Below are 27683 nucleotides of genomic sequence, written 5' to 3'. Positions count from 1 at the left end.
GCCGCAGGATTTGGGTCACCCTTGCTGCCGAGCGCACGGGACCTGGGGTATTGTCCCTCACCCTGAAATTCCCGAATCACCTCCTGGCTGCTTCCCACACCTGTGTTTTTGTTCACCCTCCTCGCTTCGGTTTCATGCGCTGGTGCTTCAAGTGCTCGGTGTTGCTCGTTCCCTGCTGTGTGAATGTACGTGTTGAGAGATTTCAGACACGGGCTGCTGCTTCCCAACGTCCCCGTCCTGCTTGCGAAGCTCCTGCCAACAGCTCCTGACATCTGGTTGGTGTGTTTTGAGCTCTCACGCTGCCTGACACCCCCATTGCAGTTACCTGGCAATATGCAGATACTTCCTACCTTTTTCTGGAGCTCTCCAACAAGTGGTTTGTGCTGCGCGCCCCGTGTCCTTGCACCAGTGCTCTAGTGCACCGACATGTGGGTGTGCGACAGGCAAGGGGACGTGCTGCACCTTGTCTTAGCTGGGAAGTCCTGGAGCTGCTTGGCTGGCGGGATGCGCTCGCTGACGTATCCCCAAAAGCTGGGGGGGCAACTGCCTGTTGGGTAGGTACGAAGAGCTTGATGGGGGAAACCTTTCTGAAGTCTGGTTATTGTGAAGGTTTTTCGTGACAATTGATGAAGGATGCTTCTGGGAACTTTCCAAGGACTGTAAGGAGTTAGCTTTGCCATTTGTTGGCTTCAGTCAGGACTTGTAGGTAATTATTTGTGCAAATAGCATCCAAGGGGAGCTCCCGCACCAACAGAAACTTGTTGTTTAATGGAAGTGCTTACCAGAACTGGTAGAGAAGTTGCTGGAAGTAAAAGCTCTGCATTTGTGCCATTAGAGGCGTGTTTATCCTGCGCTAAGATTGTTGCAGAGAACAGAAGAGCTAAAGACCTGGTGGCTGTTTTCAGAGGAGCATATTTTGTTGCTGCTGCTGAGAAGTGTGTAGCCTACCTTTGGAGGGTCAGAAGGATAATTTTCGATCTATGTATGTTTCAAGTAAGGTTTTAAAAGCCACTCTACCTTTATAGGCTTTCGTAGCCCCTTACTGACTCAATACTAGGGTTATCTACATTCTCTCTTAGTTTTTTTGTTCGGATGATTACCATACAACATGACACTTTGCCCATATGAACAGCAAAAATAGATCTGCAGGTATAATTGTGGGCAGTGCAAGCCGTGGAGTTAAACAGTCATGAGGAAGTAGAGAGGAAGGAGGTTGTTTTTTAGCATTCTGTCTGAAATTGCTGTGCTTTAGCAATAGGAGCTAGTGAGCTACAGTTTTCAGCAGTTTCAGGAGAAAATGAAATGTAAACAGAACTGAGGCCAGTCTCTCTAAATACGGCTGCAGGATAAACACCTCTGGAGAAAGGCAAATTTAGAGCGGATTTCTTTGTCCAAGTATGAAACCCAAGTACTGTTTGTGTTACAGCCCTTTCGTTGGCAGTCTTGTATTTGTGAATGCAGAGTTATTTTATTTTATGGCTCTTTTACCACTTTTCTTTTAAATTTTGTTCTCTTAACTAATTAGTCCCACACTGATTCTCAGCTGTTACTTTTAATGACTCTTGAGAAGAGTAACCTGTGGGAGGATTGCATGCTCTTTGTTACCATCCCCGTGGACCTGTGCATGCAGCTAATCTGGACAAGTTCGTAGGAGCCCTCACTTTCTGAGTGATGTGGCTGTTTTCTTCTTCACAGGACTGAGCTTGCCCTGCAAGAAATCATGTCATCAGGAGGAGCTGAAGATGATATTCCCCAAGCAGAGAGAAAAACGGTGACAGACTTTTGCTACTTACTGGATAAATCTAAACAGCTATTCAATGGCCTAAGGTTAGTGTGGTTTTGACACTATTCCCTCAGAAAAGCATTGGAACATCCACTTGGTGTGAGTGATGCTGAAGTCAGTTGTGCAGCGAACATTTTGAACTCAAACCCAGGAGGTTTGCTCAGGAGAGAGCAATGCGCACCTCTGGGTGGGTAGTTTTGGAAAGTGTATGTAAGAATGTCTGTAGGAGTGGAGGTTCATGCGTTTCTTCTGAGACAGTAGGAAAAGGAAACGTGAGAAAGGGGAGCTGATGTGATGGCCATGTCAGTTAACAGTAAACTAGAAGCTGGAAATTCCGTGAAATGAATGGAATTCGTACTGAAATGTTGTGGATAAAGTACAAAATTTAAGGACTAGGTGTGGCTGTGTACAGTCAACAGCATGCAAGTCCAAAACTCCACAGTCTTGGTACCAAAAATAAAACAAAATAAAAAGAATGAGAAGGATTGCCTTAGGTGGGAGGAAAGGGAGGAGGGAATATTTTTTGGGAAGAAATCCTAAACCACTTCCTAAAAGTGATAAGCAGAAACATCCAAACCATGGCCTGTATGCGTCTGGTGTATGAAATACTTAATCTGAACTGCGGAAAAAGGTAAAATCTGCGTTTATCTACAAAACATCTGCAATAACATCTGGAAAGTCTAGCTGTTTTGTCAGCACCAGTAAGAAGGGGCATAAGAGCAAGAGGAGTTCCAGGAAAATAGTTCACATTTGAACAGTAATATAAGCATCCTGCATACGTCAGTATATGCTGAGCTAAAGATTATATATGCAAAAGCTGTTTTATTTCTAAGCTTTGCTTCAGAGTCTCTTAAGCAACGTGGTTTTTAGCTCATGTCTTGTTGGCAGTTCAGCCTCTCACTGCTCTCTGAGTAATATTGTGTTTGGGCCCATAGAACTTGCTGTTAGTCAAACACAGATGGTTAGCAAAGATGGTTTTAATACCTTCCCCCCCGCCCACCGCTATTGATAATCCTTTCATGTGCTTTGGAAGTTGATTACTGAATCCAAACCAAACAGTTTGTGTTCCAAAATCTGAATGGTAAATGGGCAGCAGAGACAAGCGCTTCTTGGTGGTTGCACTTGACACCCCATGCAACGATCTGAAGCAAAAGGGCTGAGATCTTGAGGCTGGGATTTCCAGGGCCATATATGCCATTACATTGGCTTCCTGGTACAGCACTGAAGAGTACGAATTGGTACACTTCACCTGTGGGTGCGTGGTGCTCAGGGTCAGACCACAGAGGTGGCAGAGTACCTGCAGCTCTGTCTTTTCCTTCGGGCACGGAGGGAGCCAGCGCTTCTATCAGATTTGCAGACAAGAGGCGCAGTTTCTGCGTATATCCGTGGTGCATTGCCAAGAAGTAAACCACCTTAGCCAGTTAGGTGAGAAGAAAATGGAAAATACGTTTTGGGTGAAATTGAGGCAATAAAAATAGAGAAAGGGGCTTCAGCTGCTGTGACAGTAAGACCATCCTGCACGGCAGCTTGCCTCTGCCCCTGCTGGAACTTCACACAATTCACATAATTGCTTCTTGCACTGACCTCGACCACCATGGCACCTCTAAGACCTTTGGTCCTATGGGCATCATAATAAAGCAGTAATATAATTTTATGATAAAACAGCATTATCATTTTGAGGTACCTCCTCTGTTAGTGCTTGTTCTCTGCTGCGTAGTTCACCTGGAGATGACTTGGCAGGTTTCCGAACTCTTAGTGCAGTTGCTTGCTTTCCCCTCCAGTGTAATACACACATCTGATGTGTGCTACCGCCTTCTCTTCTGAAGGTGGTGATGGTCTTTGCTGCCATTGTCTTGTCCCTGCTGTGTTTCATGGAAAAGAAAGGATGGACAGGGGAGAGGAGAGCAACGATTTTCCTCCTGAAACCTCCTCCGGGCACTTCAGCTACAGGCATCTGAGCCTATAGCTGTGCTGGCAGCTGCTTAGCTGTCGCTGCTGCCAAAAATGCAAGGGCTCAGCCTGCCACGTCTTTGTTTCAGTAGCATTTCCTTCCTCTCTTCCCAATACAGATGCCAAATACAGCATTTGAGGAAAACATATGATGATCTGCCAAGGTTGCTGCTCCAAAGCGTACTTCGTGCTCACGCTGCCAGCGATACCATCCTTTTGTGCCACGCCTGCTAGAATAACTTAGAGGGGAGGTTGTCTTTCTAGTGCCTGTACCCGCTTTCTGACCACCCTGAGCTACAAGTTGGAAACAGCTGTCAATAGAATATGTTTCAATTGCTCAGTTCCCTCCTTTCCCCACTCCCACTTGCTTTTTTTCTTGCAAAAAGGCTGGGAAGAGGATGTGTGTTAGGAAGCAGTTCTTCATGGTGTACTGTCACCAGTTATTACTATCTTCATTTTATGTTAAAAAGTGCTTAAGTGTGTTCAGTATCACAGAGAAGCTGGGAACTTTCAGAAATGAACATACTTTCTGCATACATCACACTTTCCCAGATTATACAATCTTGCTGCTCGTTGTGCAGGCTGCAGGAATCTCAGCTGCCATCCTTTCACAGGAAGAGGTGATAGTGTTTAACCACTGATTTTGTAAATTTCCAGTAAGATGTGAGTTGAACCCCTTCGTTTTGTTCCGTGCTGCTGCTGCTGATTAGAAACAACAGGACACTGTCGGCTTCAGGTGCTGCTGCAGGCTGTTCCCTCTCTGGTGCTGGGCAGGGACCAGCTCCTCTCTCCAGTGGCATCACGGAGGCAAGCTGCTGCGTTATCAGAGGCCGTAGGGAAGCTCCATAACGTCCTTATCCCACTGCTGCTTCAGGTCTGGGAATAGGAGCCTGTAATTACTACAAGCCTATGAACATAAAAGGAAATTGTCTTTTTTATCAGCTGTCAAAACTGTGAATGTATTTAAAGCTCTGAATGTTAAACCTAGGGTTATTGTAACCTCCCTTTCTGAAGTGTACCGCTGAGTCTCTAGAACTTTCTCAACATCTTTACATCTCTGGAAGTTGTCCCTGTGTGACAACTGCCATGTGGTGCTGGCGCTTTAATTGGTTTTCAGCCGTCATTATCTGGTTTCTGCCAACAGCGTGGCTGAAATGAACTACTGACGGAAAACTCATTATGAGCACCTAAGTAGTGCTCGTCTTCACTGAGACTGTACAGCAAGAATTGGGTAAAATTCTGGACCATCTGTGGAATTTATCCACCAGCCTCTCTAGTGTGGCAAGGGAACCAGTCTTCTGCGCCCTGTGTGCAAAACCCCTCCGTCTAGAACAGCTGAGTTTGTGTCTTTGCGTCCGGTTTGGAATGGTTTAAAAGCCGAGAAATTGGAAACATGTTCCACTTGTTGTTGAAGCATGTCGCTGTCTTCCTTGCCTGGATAGAACGGTCCCAAATCCAATCACCTCGGTTCCCTCCTCTGCATCTGGATTCCTTCTTGCCGCCACTGCCTCCCTCCTGTACAGCCCATCGTCCTCTCTGACAGCGCGAGCCCGTACCCCTGGTGCTGCCCCACGGCCTGCAGGGTGTGGAGGCTGGTGCTTTTTTGTCTTTGTGTTGCTCTAGTGCCCTTCTGTAGATCGGGAAGGAGCAAAATGTCTTGCTGTAACGTAGGTCTTTTGCTCTCGAGCTGGGGGTGCGATTGCCTCTGGATCCCATATTCCCTGTCTCACTCAGTGGGAGGAGCTGTATTAACAACCCGCTCTGCAGTCTGTCGAGTCCTTAGTATTCTTTTGGGCTGTTTCTCACCAAATAATGCAGATCCTCTGGTCCAATTAAAAAGAATACTCTAAATGTCCTCTTTTGCTTAAGCAGCCATTCTCTCACACCACAATTTCTTCATACATGGAAGCAACGTACGTGATGTTCCGAAGGCAAACCAGTAAATGGATGGCAGCAATGGCAGCTCTTGTCTGCAAAAATCTGCGGTGAAAGCACAGCAATGTCTTGTCATAAATGAAGTTTTATTACAGCCGTGTCAGAATACTATCAAAAGAACAAGTGCTACTGTCTGTTTCCATGGAGATCTTTCCTGTTCCCCGGGGAGCCGAGGAGTCGCGTGGTGCTGTGCAGCGATGCCAGCTGCAATTAGACGAGCGCGCTGCTGGAGGAATATGCGTGTGGACACCCAGCAGTGACTGGCGACGGCAGCGGCCAAACACGGGGACGCTGCGCCAACAGGGGCTTTGTAAAATGCCACTAAATTCCAGATACCCCGAACCAGTGCAGCGCAGTGAGTTGAGCTAGGGCTGACAAGAACGCGAGGAGGAAGGTGCAGCACCGAGGGGTGGCAGAGGTGCGTGAGGGAAGGTGTTTAGGTGTGGTGTTGGGGGGGATGGCTTCGGGGTGAGCTTTGCAGAGCAGGTTAATGGTTGGACTCGATGACCCCAAGGGGGCTTTTCCAGCCTGGATGAGTCTATGATTCTCTAACAGGTGAGGTACAAAGAGCGCAGTACTTGCCGGTGAGGGTCGTATGTGTAAGCGTGACCAGCGAATAGTTACCTGCTTATTTCTGAATTTGTGCACGTACCTAATTCTCAGGGTTTAAGAGAAGAGGGATATGTTTTCTTATTGCCTTGTGTTAGGCCTTTGCTGAAGTTGGGATTCTCTGAGTCAACTTGCTAATTCAGTCATTCTTTGTTAGTACCAGGGAACTTTTATTATTTTTATTTAAATGCTTGATTTAGCATTGTTTTGTATTTGTATTCACTTTTGATTTTAATTTCTTTAACATTGAAATTTTTGCATCTGCTAATTAAATTTCACACTGTCTCTTGCTATGTCAAACCCTGCAATGTATCTTAGGTGTGTGTTTGGACAGTTTCTTAACTTCTTTTGTTTAGCAAAAATGTTTACATCTATCACAACAATAGAAAGCCATGAATCGTTCAGTGCAGTAAATGCTTTAAATTTGCACGTGTTTGTATTAAGCTCTGTTTGGATGAAGATGTTGGTACCCTGAAGCACATGTTTATACTCCTGCTCCAAAATGTTGAGCAGCCAATTGCAAGTTTTAGGGGATTTTTATTTTTCATTGTATTTTTTTTTTTCAAAATCCTGCTCAGGTTTCTTGACATCTTCATAGAATAACAGCAAGTACTGGCATGGTTTTCCAGGGCGGTAAGAGTCACAGCTGACAGCGGATTCATTTTACATGTAGTAACTAAGCTAGGTCCCTTCTAGCTGTGTGGGAAGTACAGTTGGCTGATGAGCAAAAGAATATTAATTTCCTTTTCTACCTAGGGTGCTGTTAAAGTAATTACAGTTAGGAGGAATGCGCCAGTACGCTGCTCTGGAAATCGTGGTGTGCTGCTTCGCTCGTCTGACTCCTCCGGAGTGTGGCTGCCAAAAGGCTGTGTTCCCCTCGGTCTCGACCTCCCAGGCTGGGAAGTGGAATATGCAGGGTTTGCGCCTGTCTGCTGAAGACCGAGGGGTTGGGTGGTACGCTAACCAGCACAGCGATTTCAGGGAATGTGCCCTGAAGAAATCATTCTTGAATCAAGTGAAGGGCTACACCGTCTTGAAAAAGCTGTTCCACTTGTGGAGCTGTGTCCCTCCTCTGAGTCAGGCTCGGTGCAGGTTTGTGGGCAGCGTGCTCAGCAAGACTGAGGGGCTTTGGTCACATTTGTTCCAAGGTGTAAGGAACTCGCAGGTGACAGCCTTCTGTTAGCATCAAGAGCACAAACCTTTAAAGCTAAAATCCTCAGGACCGCCTCATGGGCGTGAGGTGCAGGTGGGGGGAAGTACATCGCAGCGTGGGCATCGCAGCGAGGGGAGGTATGAAAGCAGAACGGAGCTGGATTGACTAACTCACCCGATAGCACTGACCCAGAAGGTCTCAGGTCTGGACGTGTCACTGACTGTGAGTTAGAGGGTGACAAATGTTGTGGGGATGCAGTAACCTGAGCCCGGGGATGTTGGCTGCAAGCATCTGTGCGCTTGCTTGACCTGCTGACATTTAGGCAACTGATTTATGTATGATCTTACAGGGTCTGTTTCTGAAACACAGTGAACAACCTCATCCATTATAGAAAGATTATTTCCTTAGTGACTAAGAAGTAATATCAGTCTACATTAGTCTAAATGAACTAATTTCTATTAGATTATTCTTCTTGCTCTTGGGTAGCTTGTTGAGGTTTTTTTCAACTGTGACATTTTAAGCCTCAAGTTTAACTTTCTGTGTATATAACCATAAAATTACTTCTTTTTAGCAAGTCAGTTTTCAATCACCTGTTGAAAAATGCTCATAGGGACATGGTCATTTCTTATTTGGAGGCCTGCTCTTCTGATGCTTTTGAGAACCTGTTAATATTGAGGAACCTTGATAAAGGCATGTCTACAGGGGTTAGAGGACGTGGATTCCTTTTTGCCCTTTAGAATGTGTTTGTCCATAAATACCAAAGATTTTGCACATATCCAGTCACTTGGCTCATGTTACTTCATTCGTGGAGAGCTCTGCTTCCCTCTGCTGCTGTTCTGTGTGTTGGAGGAGCCATTCCAGGATCCCGGGCACATCTGGAGAGAACAGGGTCCGTGTGTACGGTGTGTCATATGTTCATAATAAATACCACGTAAATATATTGTGAATATACCACGTTTCGCAGGGGGACCGTCAGTCTGCAGCTGGACAAGTGCTCTCAGGTAGGGCGTTAACAATTGTGGACGTTGACTGGTGATAGATGCTCACGCACAAGCTGAGCAGGATTTCCTTGCAGACTTCAGTAACGACAGGTTCTGTGAAACCGCAGGAATCACAGTTCTTGTAGTTTTGGGTGCAGGCGGAGTTATACAGCATTTCAAGCCAATTCTGAACAAAGCTGTTCAGCCACTGACACACACACGCTGCCATTACGCTGGGCTGACTCGAATCTACTCCCTAACTCTGTCTTTGTCACTTCTCTATTGTAGGGATTTACCTCAGTACGGGCAAAAGCAGTGGCAATCGTATTTTGGGCGAACGTTTGACGTTTATACCAAACTCTGGAAGTTTCAGCAGCAGCATCGGTAAGGAAACGTAGGCAGTCGTGTTGTGTAGGCTTAAGTGCAGCTTTCATGTCTGGGTGTGCCTAGGCCTGCACTTAATATTGAGATTTCCCTGTGCTATTGAAGCGTGAAGGGAGGGCACAGTCGCTTTCGCAGTGCTCGCAGTCTAATGAATTAAAATGTTGCGGAGTTTCCAGTGTGACTTTTTTTCCCCAAAACCCTTTTTCTTTATTTGAGTGCACGTTGCTTTAATAGATCACCGAGGAGAAGCTGGGACGATGGCTTCTGCAGTGCAGAACCCATCTGGAAGGGTGTGAAGCGTCTTGCTGCAGCGTGGGCTCTGATCTTTCACACCTTCCAGTGGCTGCGCAGTCTGAGTGTTCTCTTGGGAAGTTGTGACCTTTTGTTGTGTGTATTTTGTGCAACATACTTATGTCTAGCTCTCGCAAGTCTGTGCAGGACAAATAGTTCTTGTTCTGGTGTGCATAAGCAGTGCTCTTGACCCGTGAGGGACTGCTACTGGGAACGCCTCACCAGTTAACGAAAGCTGAATTTGGCCTTATCGTGGCTCTTTGTCTTGTCTGGTGTGATGTTCTGAAAAGTTCTGGAATGCCTTTTAATCTTTCTTTTCTCTCTTGCGAAATAGACAAGTATTGGACAATCGGTATGGGTTGAAGCGGTGGCAAATTGGGGAAATTGCTTCCAAGATTGGGCAGCTCTATTACCATTATTAGTAAGTAAGCACAGAAAAGGATTCATTAAGGGAATACGGTGTTAGCGGCAGCTCCATGCCAAACATCTGGATGCTCAGTCGGGAGAAATCAATGTGTTGGCTGAGTCACGGTGCCTGTTTCTGAAAGAGAAGGCCCTTGGGACTGCGTGGGGGTGCCGCAGAGAAAAGCACCTAGGAGCCCGGTACCACATCGCTGGGCCCATTGGTGCTTCCTCAGGACTTACCTCCTTCCTCGAAAGCGTCTCAACGTGTGTTCCATTTGGCTCTTGTGCAATAACATGTGATTGTTACAAGTTTGAGACCTTAAATGTTCCTTCAGACTTTTCAATTAACCTGTCACCTGTACATATGGGCACGAGATGGGCAGATTTGATTGTTATCTGGAAAGGAATGCAAGCTCTGAAATCTGTCTTCCCAGCAGGCACAAAGAATGAGAGTCTGGCTTTTGTGTGATGTTACTCAGGAGGGAGTTTTGCCATTGGTGCACAGGATGACTGAGGGGGCAGGGAGGGAGGGTTTGGCGAGGGTTTCCATCTGAAGCAGTGAGCTAATCTGATTCTTCCTCTGCAGCTTGCGCACTTCAGAAACCAGCTATCTCAATGAAGCTTTCTCCTTCTATTCAGCAATTAGGCAGAGGTCCTACTACTCCCAGGTCAACAAAGAGGACAGGTATGTCTGAATGAATGCCTTTGGTTTTTCAAGACTAGAACAAGGTACGAAAGCAGCAAACAACTGCGAGCTGTGGGAGCATAGCTGGGATAAAATCAGTGTTGTTGAAGGAAGTTTCTTTCAGTCCTCCTGCCATAAGTAAAACTTCAGTGTAAATAAGAGCTTTGCTGTGTGAGCGGAGGACTGTTCTGTTGTCTGGTCCTGGCTAGAAAGCTACTAGCCCCAAAGTTTTGTCATTTTGAGTCCTGAGCCGTATCAGTGCTGGGACCTAGAATGCTGCTTCCTTGTTCTTTTCTCATACCTGTTGAATGTATTCTCTTAAAAGTCTCTCAGTTTGAGTGCTTGAGCTGTTTCAGGCAAGGTAGGATTGACCAAACATGCTTCTAGATGCTCTCAGAGATTTCAGAAATGGCTGAGTAATTATGGGCCATGCCGACTTGCAGATCTTGGAGTTGTACCAGGTGGATGAACTCCGAGCCAGCTGTGATTATCATGTGCCCATGAACTGTTAAATGCGTTGAAGAGCCAGCAATTCTATGAGACTGTTCTAGTGTAAGGAGAAGGGGGAGGCTGTGGCTTTCTTAATGTATGTTTTATGTCCCTGTACCCAGTTTTCAAAGGAGCTGGGTAGCTGTTGATCTCCATATGAATTCAGTTAGAGCTCAATCTGTGGAGTGTTCAGCCTTGCCCTGGTCTTAAGCTCCTCCTCTCCCTTACCCCTGTTGCCTGCCTGTGTTCTGTTTTAATCTCAAACTTGACTGTGGTGTTTTTTTGTTGTTGTTGTGTTTAGGCCTGAATTAGTGGTTAAGAAGCTGCGTTACTATGCAAGGTTTATAGTGGTTTGTCTCTTGCTCAACAAAATGGATGTTGTAAAGGACCTTGTAAAGGTATGTCAAAACGAGGATAAAGGTGCTAAGGGCTGGGAGATTGATGGGTGTTCAGGGCTTTTCTCCTGATTAAGGAATGCCTAGTATCTATTTCAGTTCAAATATCACTCATTAGATCTATGTTGTTAGCTGCTGCAGCATCGCATATCTTTTTTTTCTTTCCCCCCCTCCTCATTTGATTGTGTTGTTGGATGTCACAGAAGGAAGGAATAACATGGCCAGAGCTGTGGAAAGACTCGTTATGGTGTGAATGTTTGGCTACAGAAAAAGTTTAAAAAATTGTATAGTTTGGAATAAACTGTAATGATTGATGCATTTTATTAATCTGAAAATGTGGGCACCATCCGATAACCCTGAGTACACCTTCATTCCTGGAGTGAATTTAAGACATCAGTGGAATCTCCCCCAGCAAGTCTTCCTGGCACAGTGTTGCTCGGAAAGCCAGTGCCTCCTGGCTTGATACTGAGCTCATTTCTCTTCCCTTCCAAACTGCTATTGCTCTGTCCCATGTCTAGAACACATCCTGAATACGTTTTGCACCTTCCAGAGACCCATCAGAATTAAACCTTGCTAAATGGTGTAGGTATTACTGTGCCACTGGAGAGGCTGGATTTGCATAAGCCTCTTCCGTGGGAGCAAAGCGCTGAATGCTGCAAACACAAGCCTTCGGGTACAGCAGCTAAAGGCCACCGCTGATCGTTGCTTTTCTGGTGTTACCTGACGTCCGACACGGTGAATCTCTTCTGCCAGTCACACATTTAATGACACTGTAAGCTCAAGGGATTTGATAGCCTTGTCTGAACACCAAGTGAAAATACTCGGAGAGCTGCAGCCTGGCTGTGGGGAGGTGCCTGAGCACAGCGAGGGAGCGGCATGGCATGCTGCTCCTGACAGCATATGCTTCCCAGCCCTCCCCAAACCTTCCTGCAGGCACCTTCTGCTGTTGCCAGGTTTGTGTAGGTTGCATTACTGTCTTTGTGTCTACGCTTCCTTGAACTGCTGGCTTAGCTTAGTAGCAGCTAAAAAAGCCCACACCATTCACTGCCTCAATGTTTTTAAAGTTACTTGAAGCTGAAATTTCAGTCCTTGGTATCCATAGCTTATGGCAATAACCAGTGACATAGCTGTATGGGAGTGGGGTAGTTATACTTAACTCCAGATATTCTTTGCATTTGGACCTGCTTAAGAGGCGCTTCGCATTGCCAAAACTCCTTGCAGCGTTGGCATTCTATCTCCTGAAAGAGCGCGTTTTGGCTGGCATGTTAGTCATAAGCGTGCTGCATATGTTCTCAAGTAAATTTTTTTCTTTTATTTTTCTTAAAGGGCAATGCAGCTAACCAAATTATAAAGTTGCTGACTGCCTGCTAAGCTCTCGAGTTTAAGAAAGAACTAATGTCTGTCTTTTGAACTTTTTACATCAGGAGCTGTCAGATGAAATTGAAGACTACACTCATCGTTTCAATACTGAGGATCAGGTGGAGTGGAACCTGGTTCTTCAGGAAGTGGCAGCATTTATTGAGGTGAGAATACCATTTCCTTTTAGTCATTCATTCAAAAGTAAAATTTTCTGACTTGTTCACTGAAGTGTTCCTGTGTTGCCACCTCTGTGGGATGAGCAGGTGTGCCACGTGCAGGGACAGGATTCCTGTCCCCTTTGATCACTGACGTGTTCACTGTAGCGTAACGGTGACAGCCACTAGTGTCTGAAGAGTCAGGCTTGGTCATGGAACCAACTGAAGACACAAGCACAAAGCTGAAATGCCCTTGATCACCTGATTGGTTTTACTCTTGGTGTTGAGAAAATGGTGGAATTGAAAGCCCAGCAGTTATCGTGGTCGATATTTTATACACGGATTCTGTAGTTGTAGCAGCCAATCCCGTGTGCTGATGTTTTGTTTGGTTCCAAGTGTGCTTTGTTAGAGTACCAGGCTGTTCCACCAGCAGTGTATAATGGGAAATAAAGTGTAAGCATAGCGGTTAACTGAGGAGCTCTTAGCATAGTTGTAAAGCGACCAGCTTCTACAGTTTGTTAAAAGGAAAATAATTTTTTTTTATTCTGTCAGATGAGACAATGCTCTACTTTCTTTCTTTTGTACAAGATGTCAGTATGTAACAGGGCATTTAAATATTGCCAGAATGGATGGCAGCGTTACCACTTGCTCATCTCCTCCGCTATTTATTTCTAGGAAGGGAAGGCAAACTGAAGTAGTGCAGGGTTCTTCTCTGTTGTAGGAACGTTTGGTTTATTTTTTGTGAATTTGGAAGGCGGTTGATGACATTGGGTTCCTCAGGTATAGAAAAGCTGAAGCAGAGTTCCTGTCATTTAAGGAAGGGTCGTTTTCTCTTCTCTACCTTCATGTGCTTGTCCCGTGTGCTTGTTTGTGGTCCGTAAGTGCTGTTGCTTTTCTAAGTGGTAAGGCCTCACCCTGTAGCCCACATAGAAATGTATGTATGGCAAATTAATTTAAAAAATCTGTCTCAGTTCCGAAATGTTTACTGTAAGTGGCAAAACCTTTGGACTTCTCTCCGCAAATCTGTATTTTTCTTGAATTCCTGTTCTATTCTGGTTGCTCTTTTTAGGCAGACCCTGTCATGGTTTTAAATGATGACAACACCATTGTGATCACCTCTAACAGGCTTTCTGAAACTGGAGCTCCGTTGCTAGAGCAGGGAATGATAGTGGGACAGCTTGCTCTTGCAGATGCGCTGATTATTGGGAACTGCAACAACCAGGTAAAAGCAATTCCGGAGACTTGGGTTTGTATCTTTGGAGTTCAGAGTCCTTCCCCCTGTGCTGTCCCTTCTGATCATACCGCAGTGACTCCAGTAGAGGCAAACATTAAAATATCTTGATTATAATGTTTGCAGTGGAAGCAAGAAGAAGAGATTCTCAGAAATAAGAGCTAAAAGTGAAGTGTTAGATATTAGACCTGTGGTAACTGACCTCTTACTGCTTATATTCATCGTGTCAATTAAGTAGATACAATTGATTTTCATATACTGGATTGTTCATAACAACATTCCATTGTGAGAGGTCTCTGGGATATGTCTAGGAAAAGCTTGACTTGGGCTTTCATATGACATGCTCCAGCTTGTTGCAGCAGGAAAGGGCTCTCAAAAGGCATTCAGCATCTCTGGTTTTAGATGATGGTGATAGTGAAGTTGTACAGACTTCATGCCTTCTCTCTGAGCTCTTTTTTTTTCAGGTAAGCAAGGGAGCTGTAGCTAAACCAGAGTTTGAGGATCTTTTTCAGATTTCGTCTGAATTCATAGTATATAGTGATATCAGCACCTGATTTGTAAACACCTCAGAAGAGTCTGTAATTCGCAAAGCAGGGGTCTGCACCTGGTAGACCAGTAATAAATAGACTTTGTTCTCTGTGAGGACTTCTAAAAGTCAATCACAAGTGTTTAGAGATTCAGAGATAACACTGACAGATCCCTGAGAGACAGAAAATGGTCTATCTGGTGTGCACTTGAATCTCTTACCTGGATAATTCCAAAGAAATGCTCTTTAATCTGTGACTGGCAGAATAAACTGTTTGACTCTCTTGCAGGTCAAGTTCAGTGAATTAACAATTGATATGTTCCGAATGCTACAAGCCCTTGAAAGGGAACCAATGAATTTAGCGTCGCAAATGAACAAGCCTGGAATGCAGGTGAGTCGCATTGCAGTGCCCAACCTGGCAGCACACCTCAAGTTTTTCTGGGTTGGTTTAGATGGTGTGCTCCTTCAGTGTTGTCAGCGTGCAGAGCAGCTTCTAAAGCAAACAAGAAACAGCAGAAACAAGTGTTTAGGCGTCGTTTCACCAATGGTTTCCGTGCCCTAGCCGAGGCACTTGAGAAGCAATGCTGGGCCCGGCCTCAGCCATGGACATCAGCCCTTCCCTTGTGTTCACTCCAGTGGTTATTCTGCCCGACAAGTTCATCAGCTTGCTCAGTCATCTGAATGTTAAATATCCCCTTCAGAGACAGCATAAAACCATGTTTTATCTGAAGGCAAAAGGGAATACATAGATTTCCATTTATTTAACTGAGGTAGGAGTGAATGTTTTCACTTTTCTTGGGTGATGCTTCAGAGAGTAGGAAAGATTTAGGTCGCGTTTAAATGAAGGATAATACGAAGTTCTGATTCAAATGCTGTGCATCTTGCTTTACTGGGCAGTAGGGAATGCAGCATGGGCAGACCATTTGTGTGGGAAGCACATTAACAATGGGTATTCTAAGAAATAGAAATATAGGGGGTTATGAAACTGCTTTTGTAATATCTGGTTGTCAGTGTTTGTGTATTGTGTTTTGTTTGTTGGTTTTCTTTTAATAGGAGTCGACAGAGAAACCAGCCAGGAGGGAGAATCCCCACAAATACCTACTTTATAAACCAACTTTTAGCCAGCTATATACATTTTTAGCAGCATCATTTAAGGTTTGTAAAATTGGTGAATTTATTTGTAATAGGAAAATATCCAGGATGGTATGTGACACTGAATGAAAGGCGCTTGAGATAATCTTTTATACTTCAAGGTAATGAAGCCTTTTTGGCCACCTTAAAATGCTCAGCATGACCTTCAGAGAGGATGGAAATATTATAAATACATGTCATTTTTATAATAAAGGCAAATTTGTTGACATCTGTTAAGGGAAAGAAGAAATTCATTTTAAGACAAACGCACATTTAATCTTTTCCACTGATTTTATTTGTGTGTGTGTAGGTACACACACATATATAGACACTTATATTTACATAAGCAGACTATATATAAAAATAAGTGTTTCCCATATAAAGTTTATTTCCTATATATATAATATAGGAAATATTTCTTGAGAAAAGAGATCTGGAGAACAGAAAAGTCTTAAGAGTGTTCATCTTCTTCATGCTGTGCCAAACACAATCCAAAATCAAGGAAGTATGTTGAGGACTGTTGCTCTAAGCACTGTGTACCTGCTAGGTCTTCAGTTCTATACCTGCTGTGAATCCTGTCTCTCTCTGCACATGCTACATTTTTATCTGCCTATCTTATTTTGTTACCCACTGCTCTCTGCCATGGAAGTAATGTGTACATTTCTAGGCTTTATTTAAATACAGTTGCTGTGCTAATTTTAGTTTAGTAAAAATTGCCAGGCACGTTATGCGTGTGCAAGTCAGCAACTTGACATTTAGTAGTGAAAGCAGAATATCCTATAAAGAAACAGGTTTCAGTTTGTTTTGAGAAACAGCTGTAAAGAAAGAGCTGGTGAGGTGAAGAAAGTGCATCCTTACTACTTAAGAGCCGTGGGTGCCTGGGTGCTCAGCCTCTCGCAGAAAGTAAAAGCTGCTGTTCCTCATGCAGGCAGCCCGTTGGAACGGTGGGAAACAGATTTCTTTTGCAGGTGCATACAGAAACCTGGATGTGTTGTGCTTGTTGTGCTGCTGAGAAGGGTCGGGGGAAGAAGCAGGTGTTGCAGACTCTGGGGCGTTGGGAAGCAAAGAACTCCCTTAAGGATCCTGACTGGTTTGGGAGTTAGGGCCTGCGTGGGTCTCGGCAGCTTTGGGTCGTGTATCGTGGGAAGCCTCGCACCTGGCTGGACAGCAAGAGAGCCTGTGTGGAAGCAGAGGCTTTTCTGATGCTCATGAACCTCTAGTATCAGCACAGAGGTCTGTGTGGAGAGGAAAAAACAAGAAAGTGTGAATGTATCATTGGTTTACATTTTTGTCTGTGTAGTCACCTGTTGGAAGGGGGAAGGAGTGCGGACATACGTGAAGTACAGAGGGAAGGGAAGCCAGAAGCAGGAATAACACAATCTGAAATGACAATGTATTTATGAAGGTGATGACTGACTGTTAAAATAGACTCAGACTTTTCTTCCCTTGCCACTCTTCTCTTTCTTTTACTTTCAGGAGCTGCCTGCAAACAGCGTACTGCTGATTTACTTGTCTGCCACGGGCGTGTTTCCATCAGGTCGTTCGGATAGTGAAGGTACAATAAAGGAATGCTCCCTGTCATGAACAGGGCTTGAATTCTCTTTATGTTCCAGGACAAGTGACCAAGAAAGATGTCACAAAGCTCCTTTTAAATGACAAGTCAATTTTATTCTCCTCTCTACTTAGTAAGATAGCTTTTTATTTCAACAAACAATAGTTAATTCCCTGTGCTTTAATTAGTGTGCGTTAACCTGAGACCCTTTCAAAGGACAAACCCAGTTTTTGATGCATCTGAAGTATTAAAATCTTCATCATTAAAAGCTTCACCAATTTGGAAGACCACGTGGCTCAGTTGATGCATCAGTACGAAGTTAATAAAATGGATAAATGGCACTTTGTGATTCTTTCCAATCTCCAGTACTGTGAGAACATCTGGCCGAGAGATGAGTGGTAAAAGGGCTGAAGCGTCTCCAGGGACCGTTCTGTTTGCACGCTTGTTAACCTGACAATTCAAGCCCTTCTCATGATTTTTGACAATTTCCCCTCACCTCATCCTCCTGTTCTTTGCAAAGTAGCAGAATATTTGGATTCCGCTGCAATCTAAAAGCTGACAACTGGTTGGCTGAAGTAAACACAGTCAAAAGTTCTGTTTGTATAATTTAAGGAAAAAAAAAACAAACCAAAATTAACATCCTAACTATTGTACACACCTCATTTGTTTGAGACTTGCATTCCTTTATACGATGCATGCCTTGTCCATCACAGTGCATGATTTATAGAGCTCTCAAAATGTTAAAGGAAAAAAAAATCCCTGTCAGCTTTGGATCATGGCAGTGATTTTTTTTTTTTAAACACCTTTAATATTTTACTTTTTGCTGCAACTTGGTGATACGTTCTAACGAAACCATGTTCTTTAAAGCCTGCGATATGTCCACTTCACTGCATGTGTTGTTTCAGCTTAATACCTTACTGTAGAGGCATCCAAGCTCTGTCATCTGAAGAGCTGCAGAGTCAGACTGCAGTTTTCCTTAAACGAATCCCATTACAACTGCGTTCTTTCAATAAGGTAGCGCTGTCTGCACGGACTGAAAAGTTCTACCTTACTGAAAGGGAGAGCAGCTGCAAGTTGCAGTGTTTATCGCCTGCCAGCCATTCGTGTTTGACAGACCGTGTGAGACACTTGTAACGGTGCTCAATTAATGTCTGCTCCGTCCCTAACACCGTGTTCCCAAAGCTTCCCTTAAAATGGAAAAGTGGATCCAAATGGAAAAAATTGCATTTGGTGGCCAAGTATGGGTCAACGAACTCTGCAACAGAATGAGGAGACCCTAATACTTCATTTTACTAACATTAGTGACGTTTCATACCCATATCAGTGGTGGAAATATGTCCTGGTATCTCTAGCACATTTCTTTTTGGTACAAGTTTTGATACATTTTATAGGCATCACTTTCATCTTTGCTCTCCATCAGACAGTTAGGCAGGTAGCTCAGCTGTGCAAATCTGGCCGAATATTTCTTTAGCTTACCTTTGGAGCACGTGTCCAGGGTGTGTGCATGCAAAAATCTTAAAAAACCAAAACAAAACCCCAAACCTTTGCTGCAGATTTGAAATCTGGTTAAGGCTGTTTTTCTCTTTTTAGGGGCATGGGAATCTTAGTCATTCTCTGAGCTCTGTCATCTCCCCTTTGCAGTGTTTTAACTGCAGATGATAGTATTATGTCTGTTGTGTGAAGCTATAGGCTTTTTGATTGATTTAGCCTTAATTTTTGACCAAATCCAAATCTAAAATGTGCTAGCTTCTATAGGAATTTTACAAAGTTACTGATTTCCTGTATGAAATGTGTAATGAGTTTTAATGTTTTTGCTATGTAGTGTTACAAGAGCCAATATCTGGATCTCCTGCATTATGTTTGTGGTTAAATAGAAGTGACAATGACATGTCGCTTACTTCTATTTGATAGATGCTGAAACTACAAAAAATGCATAAAATTGAATACGTAGTTAGCAAAGTCTCCACATTCCTCCGTCCTCTCCTTACCACCGCAGCAGTTCCGATTCATTTCATTCTCTGGGTTTTGTGGTTGTTTGCTCCCTTCCATAGCATCGCTAAGTCCATAACAGAGGTGAGCTGGCTCCGCTGACTTTTGCTTTCTCTTTGCCCCGTGTAGGTCCGTATGATTTTGGTGGTGTTCTGACAAATAGCAACCGGGACATTATAAATGGGGATGCTATCCACAAGCGAAACCAATCTTACAAGGAGATGCACTGGTAAGTCTCAGGAGCGTGACGACTGCAAATTCAGAAGAATTTGTCTTTAATGGAGAAAAGCGCATCAAAGCCTCTTGAATACAAACTCTTAGGTGTAAGCCATTGTAATGTGGATTGGCTTGGAGCTGGACGACTCTAAAGGATGATTTAAGGTCCTCAAGAAGTACTGCTGTGACCTAACATAAATTCTTTATTACTGGAAAACTTCAGATTACTGGAGGATGACTTCTCGAGAAGAGAAACATCTCTTCTTGGGAAAGAACTAACAAGAAGTCCAGCAGCCCATTTTACAGAGAATACCAAATTAGTTTTGCAGGTACTCTCTGCGGGTGAGTCTGAGGACTGGGGCGTGGGGAACCTGGCAGCTTTCTGTCTGGACGCGGGCACCTGTGTGTCTGAGAAAGTTGTGCGCCGTCACGGCTTTGCAGCAAGGCCAGTGCTCTGTGAAGCGTCCCTTTCTCTTTTCAGTCTTCACCCTGGAGATCTCTACCCTTTCACAAGAAAGCCTCTGTTTATCATTGTGGACTCTTCAAACAGTGTCGCCTATAAGGTAAGGTGCTTGAAGGCAGCTCCTGGTACGATAGGATGCAGTGTCACCCCTAGTTAGCTCACACTTTTAACAGGCTATTTTTTTTAAACAGTTTGTATTCAGTCTTTCTTTTCTTTTGAGGTTGTGCATGCTAGTCAGGATCTGATCCTATGAATAGGAACAAGAAGGAGAAGCACATGAACAGCCGCTCATTGGAAAGTAATAAATCCTCCTGGAGGGAAAAAAGGTTCAAGATTTCCAAGGTCTCTGGTGGGAGGTTTATTTTTGTTATATACCAAAGACATATCTCGGTGTGTGTGCATGGGGGAGGGAGATAACTAATCTGCTCTTTTTTTTTCCAGTCGTCCAACACTCAGTCGCTTTTAAGCGGTAGAAACGAGTCAAAGCATTGAGCCTGATCTTATAAAACATGGGGTGTCTGTGTCTGAAAAGTAACCGAGGAAATAACAAGACTCAAATTAGCATCCCATGTTACAGCAGAGGGGTATATGCTTGGACAGTGAGCCTCCCTCCTAGGGTGCTGTGGACATACAGTAGCATTACTGCCTGCCAAACCACGTTCGGGACCCCACCGCTCGGGTAAAACAGAAGCAGGCATCTCCCGTCTCAGCCGCCCGCTCAGTCTGGATAGCGTGGTCACGCTGCTTTCATTCATGAAAGGGATATTAAGAATGTGCTGTATATGGAGAAAGTGCCACTTCCTTCTTGTCTCCCTTTTTATAGCTGCGTGACGCACAGGGAGAAAAGTGAATTTTCATAGCTGCCTTTTGGAGGAGGAACAGGGACGTCTAGTGGCCGGATGAACTTGTGCCAGGCTTAGTGTCCCCAGTCTGTCATTTGTTCTAAAGGCATTAGTTGGGTGACGAGAGGTACTAAACCAGTGCTGAGTATGATTCGGAGTAGTTCTGTATTGGAGCTTTTACCTGACAGTCTTAATAGCAATCTGGCCTCTAGATAAGGTTTCTGGCTTGTTGGATTTTAGAGCATTTCAAAGGGCTTTTTTAAAACACTACTGCGTTTAACTTCACCACAAGAGATTTCAAGGCAAATCTGCTTTTTATTAAATTCCCTTGCCCATTTAAAGGGAAGGAAACACAATTGGAATGATTTACTTGTCTTTCTGAGAAAATGAGGATTTGGCAGAGGTTTATTTTCCCCTGTTCTTTCTTGACATTCATTCCAGTACAACAACAGCACCACTGGGTTTTTCTTCAGGGGAAAAAGTGTGTCTTGGGTTTGGTTTTTTGTTTGGGTTTGATTTTTATACCCTCTTCCTCTCCAGTAGAACTGCTGAAAGATATCGAGTGGGTCAGGTCTGTAAGAGAGAGTAAGGGATTCCTGGTGATCCTTAACTCAAATACAGCTCTTGGACATCCCAGGGTTGTGTGGACAGCTTAGAGCAAAGGATCTTTCTGAGGGGATGGATCCCACATGTAGATCTGTACCTCTTGGAAGAATAACTGTTGCGTGTTTACCATAGAATTTGCTTTTTGTATTTCATTTAAATTTGATAATTGGATTTTCTTTGGATTTTGTGGGCACATAATAAGCAGAAACTGTAACCTGCGTTTAGTTTCCTTTCCTCGTTCTGCAGCGAGCTGACCATCAGTCATGTGAAATAGGCCAGTGCTCTGTGAGGCACACGGAGCAGCTGGTGTGAGGTAACCCCAATTCTGCTGGTACACAAGGAGTATAGAAGTGTGAGGTTTTGAAAGTATTTCAGGACACGATTATGGAAGTGGCTGCTAGGAGCTCTGACCCAGATCAGAGTTGTGTGGGCACAGTTGTGAGGAATCTAAAAACAAAATGAAGAAAGAAAAAAACCCACCAAAGCAAACATGGACCCCTTTTTAAAAAAAAATTATATTTGAGAGCTCATGTTGACCTTCACAACCTGTTGCCATTGGTCCAAGCAGATAGGTGTGTGAGGATGAGTTTAGGTGTTCTGCCTTGTTTTCAGCTGAAGGTAGATGGCAGAGCTCTCAATCTCGCTGCTTTCTAGCCCGTGTGAGTTCTTGTCTGTCGCTGTTCTGCACGAGCTTACGTGCTTGGTTCCCTGTCGCCTGCGTGTACTGATAGGGCTGTCCTGTGCCCGTCCTCTGAGCGCGAGGCGAGATGCTTTGTAGACTCGAGCACCGCACAAACAAAAGAGGTTCTGTGCTGTTGTGTGAGAAGTTGAGGTCAGCTACTGGCTTTTTTCCGCCTGGCTGCTCCGATCCATTCCGATCGGACAGTAGCTATCCTGACATTTAAATGTCACTGCTCGCAGCACTGGCAGTAACAGCAACTGCTCACACATCTTCTTCTGCAGCTCCTCTGCACACATTCTCACCCCTCCCTCTCTCTGGAGGGCTTGTATGGTGAAGACTGAAAGTAAGTCCTGCCAGGAAGTGACTTGCCAGTTTGTCAAATCAGCAGCACTTGAACAGCTTCCTCCCCTATATATTTAGCTGAAAGTGGAAGATAACTGCAAACTGAGTGTATCTACTTAAAGCCATGACTTCTTTTTTTTTTTTTTTTAAACACTTCTATTTAAATATAGACAGCAGTGTTCTTGAAGGTTACTGCTGTATTTGTGGATGAAATAATATTTTTAAATCAGTGTCTTCTTGTAGCAGTGGTTGCCTAAGATTATGGTCAAATGCAAAGTCTTAAAAAAACCCCCAAAACAAAACAAAAACTCCAGCCCAAAAAAATGCAGCACTTTTGTCAGTGATGTGGTATAAATACTGAGCTTAGGAAAGCTTGTATGTGAAGTGATTTCTTTTGCAGATGATGGGTAGTTCATTTTTTTGGAAAGCGATGTATATGACATGCATTTTAAAAAGCAGCAATGCTCCTATCGGAAAACTTGAAAAAATAGAGTCAATTTGACACAAAACTGTGGTGTACCCTTTCTGGAGTTGTCCATGCACTGAAAGGTAGGGCGCTCCTTACCCAGAGCTGCTGCCAATATCTCTGCTGCAGGGCAGGTTTTCCTGGAGCACCCGGTGGGTCTCCGCTCCAAGCCGTGGCTGTCCCAGGCTCCCGTGTGCCCCAGCGCTGCTCTGCGGAAATCGGGCGTGGAGGGGGTGGTGGTGAGTGAATCCGGGGGTTTGCGTGGGCCGTGGCGGGCGCTTGTGCCTGGGTGAGAGCTGGGACAGGTACCTGGAAGCTTGAGAGCCTCCTGCGGGACCTATAGTTCAGCTCTAGCGACCGGCCTGAGCAGCCCTTCCAAAGGGCACGTTCTGTGTCGTTTCTGCCCGGTGCGAGACTGACTGGCTGTGTTGGCTGAACCTCTGCTGGGACAGAGTCCAGAATGGGCTCCGATACTGTCAGTGAGTAACACCTTTGCTGAGATACACGAGTGACCTCTGGGTTTGCTTTATAGCTGTAGGCAGTGTTTAATTGCGTGGCCATTTTTACTGATGGGGCGTAGGGGCAGTCTGTTTTGGGCTCTAACTGGGTGATACGGAATAGAATTCAACGTGTGAATCTGCTCATAGGTGTTACCTGAGAACCTGTAACCCGCTGGGGGGCACGCGCTGCCACCTCGCCGTGTCTGGGGTGACTCCTCCTGAAGCGTGAAATGTTTCTTTATAGTATGGTTTCAGCAATTCCTCGGCTGGCCTGCACTTACTGGCTTCAGGGTAGCAGTCCTTGTCTCCCTTGGGCTCTTCATGAGATAGGAGGGGGTTTGGGACTAGTCAGCACTGTCAGATATGGGACGTATTTTCTTTTGATTAGACTAGATTACTGTCGTCGGTATTTAGCAGATTTAGATTCAATTAATTCAGTGAAACTAATTTATTTGAAATGTACTGCCCAGAAGGGAAAGCCCCATTTGAATTAAGCAGAAGCCAGAAGGAATTAAAAAACGAGCTTTTTGATGATCCTACACAAGCAAATACTTCTGGTGATGTGTACCTTACAGTCGTAACTTGCCAATTTTAAGAATATAATCTGCAGGCGTGTGTTGCACTCGCGGGCTCCGGATGCGTGCTTTGGTTGTGGGCTCTGACACGGTGCAGACGTGATTGTTTGTATTTTCTATGGCTTTTGTGAGAAAGCTGCTTTTGTGACACATATGACAGCTAATGAGGAGTAAATGACTTTTTCTTTCCTTGGTGACAGTTATTGCCAATCAGTATGCCCTCCAGACAGTTACACGGTAGGACTCTTATCAGGTAAATGTTGGTGGAACTAGACAACAACATTGTTTGAGATTTCCGGAGAAATTCCTGTGCAGCAGGACACTTAGGCAATATTTTAGGTGCTGGTGGAAGGTGCATGAAATGAGTATTGTGAAATGAGGGTTCAGTGTAGCAGATGTTAAGGTTGCTTTCAAGGAAACTGGTTTTAAGACTTTTTTCTCCACTGGGCTCTTCTGTTTCATCAGAAATTGTTCCTCCTGCTAGAAAGAAAAGGGGAAGGAAATGACTTTGGGTAGCTCAGCTGGTCCTGAGGAAAGATGCTAGATCTGTTTTGACCTGAAAGCAAATGGCTTTCACTGTTACAGCAGAACATGATTTTTTAAGTAACGTACTGAAAGCCATATTTCCATGAAATTAGTGTCTGCTGTCAGTAGCAGCGAAATTATAATCCCTTTAAAATGTAATGGGTTATATTGCTTCTGTGCTGTGATCTCTGAGTAAAGTCAACTTGTAAGCTTTACTGCCAGTGCTGATCCGGGTAGTGGGCATTTGTGCGCTCTGCCATTCATAGTCTTTGTTTGTACCCTTAACCTGTGGAATATTAAAAAGCAAGCAAAGTGACCATCAATACTTCAAAATTCTTATCTGTTCCAGAATTTCACAAACTTATTTGGACAACCATTGGTGTGCTTGCTTTCTCCAACAGCATATCCAAAAGCGTTACAAGGTATGTGTAGTATTGTGTTTCCTAACAGGTTGCAGTCGCATCATATATCTGTCCCAAACAAATATAACTTGGATTCTTCAGGAAAAGATAGCTTTTTGTCACTGCGTAAACCCTAAGTCTGATTGACACCGCCTGAAGTAGTATGACAAAGTTTAGTTACTGTTTATGGCAATTAATTCTAACGATGATATTTCTACAGATAGCTGCAACAAGTGCTAGGAGGCAAAGTCTCCTACGTGGAGACTCAGAAAATTGTCAGCCCAGTGCTGGGATGATGATGATGATGATGATGATTAGCACTTTGGGTAGCTTTATTAGTCCCAGAAAGTGAGCAGAGTCGGTTGAGGTATCAGCTTTTAAATGCTGGGGTGGAGCAAGATCTCAGGTCTTGTTGATTTGGGAGGGTAAGTTAAGGAAAACGGCTGGCTTCCTCTGTCCTGAGAAGGTGTGTTTATAGTAGGAACAGGCAGCGAAACGTTATATTCTGCAGTTGTTTCAGTTACGACTTTTGAGTTCAAGTTAGGTACTCAAAACAAGAAATAGGCCTCCCACGGTTTGTGAGAACATCTCGTTTCTCCTGGCGTTGATGCGCGTCTCCAGTAAAGTCGTTGCATCATCCTGGGAACAGATCTGCCCCAAGAGGAGGGAAGGTGTAACTAACTCAGTTCCTCTGTTACAGAATTTAGGGGGTGAGCAACTTCATTCTGTGGCAGCACAGCTTTTTGTTTCGTGTGCCAAGTGTCTCTCTTTGTCGATTGATTTTTTTCATTTCATTTTTTTTTAGATCAGTCTCAGCGGGGTAGCCTCTTCACGCTCTTTCTGAACAATCCGTTAATGGCGTTCCTCTTTGTCTCTGGATTGTCAAGCATGCGCAGAGGATTGTGGGAGAAGTGTCAAGATTACCTGAGGAAAATCAACCGAGATATTGCCCAGCTGCTGACCCACTCCCGGTCCATAGGTACCTTCTTAAAGATGCGCGACTGAGCCTCAGCGCGCTACTTGAGCGGATGCTGTCTTCTCTTGCTCAGCCTTTCCAGGGCATAGAGCAGCGAATAAGGGGAGTGTTTGTTTGGGTGTTTTTCATTTTTTAAGCCTTTCTGAACTGCGTTTTCTCTGCCTTCTCTACAGATCAGTCCTTTCTTCAGTTTTTTGGGGATGAGTTTCTTCGCTTGCTTCTAACGAGATTTATCTTCTGTTCGGCCACGATGAGGATGCACAAAATTTTCCGGGTATGCAGGGGGTATCTATCCCTTTTTGAGAACATCAGTCCAGTGCACGTAGAACTGCACTGCCTCAGGATGGAAGGGTCTTAGGGCTAAGCATATCACTGCAACTTTGGAAAGATCACCGATGCTCGTGTGCTCATGCCTGCAGCTCCTATGGAATCGGTGCCTTTGTATCTCTCCCGAGGTGGGAGGCCTTTGACTAAGGAGTCCTCTACATAAGTAGCAGAAACACTCTTACTGGTTTATGTCGCTCAGAACAGCCCTGTCAGCTAGAAAAATTCTTCTAAATAATTCAAGATCGTTATTTCTCCACAACTAAAAGGGCGTAGAGCAGGAATATAAGAGGAAGCGGGGAGGAGTGTAGCGTTATTGCTGGGAGGTGTCCTAGTGTGAATGGATTTTGAAAGGTCTTTGTAGTGTAAATGAATAAGCTAAACAAGAAGATAGTATTTTCCCTCACTGTTGGTTAATATTGTGCCGACAGCGAAGTCTGCTTCTGGATTGACACCATTTTCTGCATGGGAGTGTTGGCACATAAACTGCCTGCTCCATTGTAAACGCTCGGGAGAAATGGAAGTTGGAGCGCAGAAAGGTGCCGTATCCACTGTGCCCAAGTGCGGACACGAAGCAGCTTTCCAAGCTGCCCGGGCTTCTGTGGTGCCAGGGCAAAGCAGCAGGTCTGCTGTTAGGTACTGCCCGCCGTGGGTCAGGCATTTGTTTTAGGATGAGGTGAATCTCCCACTGGAGATGCTTACATGTCTATAATTTCAAGAAATGAACTGCAGCCTAGTGGGTAAGTGTACGTGAAGATGTTTTGTCTTTTTTCATGTGGTTTTTTTTGGTTTGATTTTTATTTTTTTTTATGAGGCTTCTGTGAGCATATTATTAACCATCTTAGGTGAAGGAGTGTTTGTATTGCCACTGCGTCCATCTCTGAGTCAATGGGAAGAGAAAACTGAAAGTGCTGGAGTGTTCTCTCCACGTGGCATGCCAAACGAGTTAGAGTGCCTCTTGGGTGAAATTGGCTTTTTGCAGTCTTCTTCGTAAAGGCTATCAAAGCAGATGAATGTCTGATTCTCTTTGTTTTCACTGTCCTCTAGCAGGAGACTCGAAATTATCCAGAATCTTATCCTCAGCTGCCAAGAGATGAAACGGTGGAGAACCCTCACCTCCAAAAGCACATTTTGGAGCTGGCTTCCATACTGGATGTTAGGAATGTTTTCCTGGAAAACACCCTCGATGACTATTAAAAGAAACTGTCTTACTGCAAAGGGGTTTCCCTGGCCACAGATTTTGAACGGTGCAGTTTTATAATGTGAAAACCATAAAAGGAAGTACTTGATTTTATTTTTAAATTTAGGACCACTATTTTAAAAAAACAGTAACAAACAGCTGTAAGTTTAGCTGTTCCATTCTGTATGGGGTCAATTTTGTAAACAGAAGTTTTCATGTCTTTTAAATGTTAAAGTAAAGAATCACTAGAGGTTTATTTCTGGTCTTGTGGCTGTCGACCACATTTCCAACAGCTGATCCTAAGCCTAGAAGTATTATTGGTTACCTTTAGCCCACATTTGTGGAAATGCTTTATTTTTATACAATTTTAAGAAATTGGAGGAAAAATCAATAGAAAAAACCAATATTTTATCCCCAAAGAGTCTGGATTTGACATGGTAAAGATGAAACCACACAGTACAAACCAGCAATAGCAATAAAACGGAGTCCTTCGTAACAAATATATTTTTTCAGTCTTAGGCGAGTACGTGGACAAAACTGCGGACAGTTAAGTTGCATTTGGAGCAGTGGGTTTGAAGCGAGG

At 44.2% G+C, this 27683-nt stretch overlaps 1 protein-coding gene across 1 annotated transcript; it reads left to right on the top strand.

The window, feature by feature from the left end:
• The first annotated feature begins 1698 nt into the window (after positions 1-1698).
• On the top strand, positions 1699-27683 carry SCAI (suppressor of cancer cell invasion). The gene is made up of 16 exons (XM_009868927.1): positions 1699-1827; positions 8699-8794; positions 9420-9506; positions 10077-10175; positions 10966-11062; positions 12484-12582; positions 13643-13795; positions 14620-14721; positions 15384-15485; positions 16938-17016; positions 19132-19231; positions 19700-19781; positions 24569-24641; positions 25426-25599; positions 25770-25870; positions 26968-27683. The coding sequence occupies exons 1-16, from the start codon at positions 1721-1723 to the stop codon at positions 27115-27117; spliced, it is 1701 nt and encodes a 566-aa protein (XP_009867229.1). The 5' UTR covers positions 1699-1720; the 3' UTR covers positions 27118-27683.

Source organism: Apaloderma vittatum, unplaced genomic scaffold (genome assembly GCF_000703405.1).
Source record: "Apaloderma vittatum isolate BGI_N311 unplaced genomic scaffold, ASM70340v1 scaffold31704, whole genome shotgun sequence".
Lineage (NCBI taxonomy): Eukaryota > Metazoa > Chordata > Aves > Trogoniformes > Trogonidae > Apaloderma > Apaloderma vittatum.
The sequence above is the reverse complement of the archived record's forward strand: the minus strand, read 5'-3'. Positions and strand labels throughout refer to the sequence as shown.

Bases quoted from the DNA above. Each gene is read 5' to 3' on its own strand.
- SCAI (XM_009868927.1), top strand. From the start codon at position 1,721: ATGTCATCAGGAGGAGCTGAAGATGATATTCCCCAAGCAGAGAGAAAA. The intron at 10,176-10,965 runs GTATGTCTGAAT...TGTTGTGTTTAG, and splicing joins CAGGTCAACAAAGAGGACAG to GCCTGAATTAGTGGTTAAGA. The intron at 13,796-14,619 runs GTAAAAGCAATT...ACTCTCTTGCAG, and splicing joins TTGGGAACTGCAACAACCAG to GTCAAGTTCAGTGAATTAAC.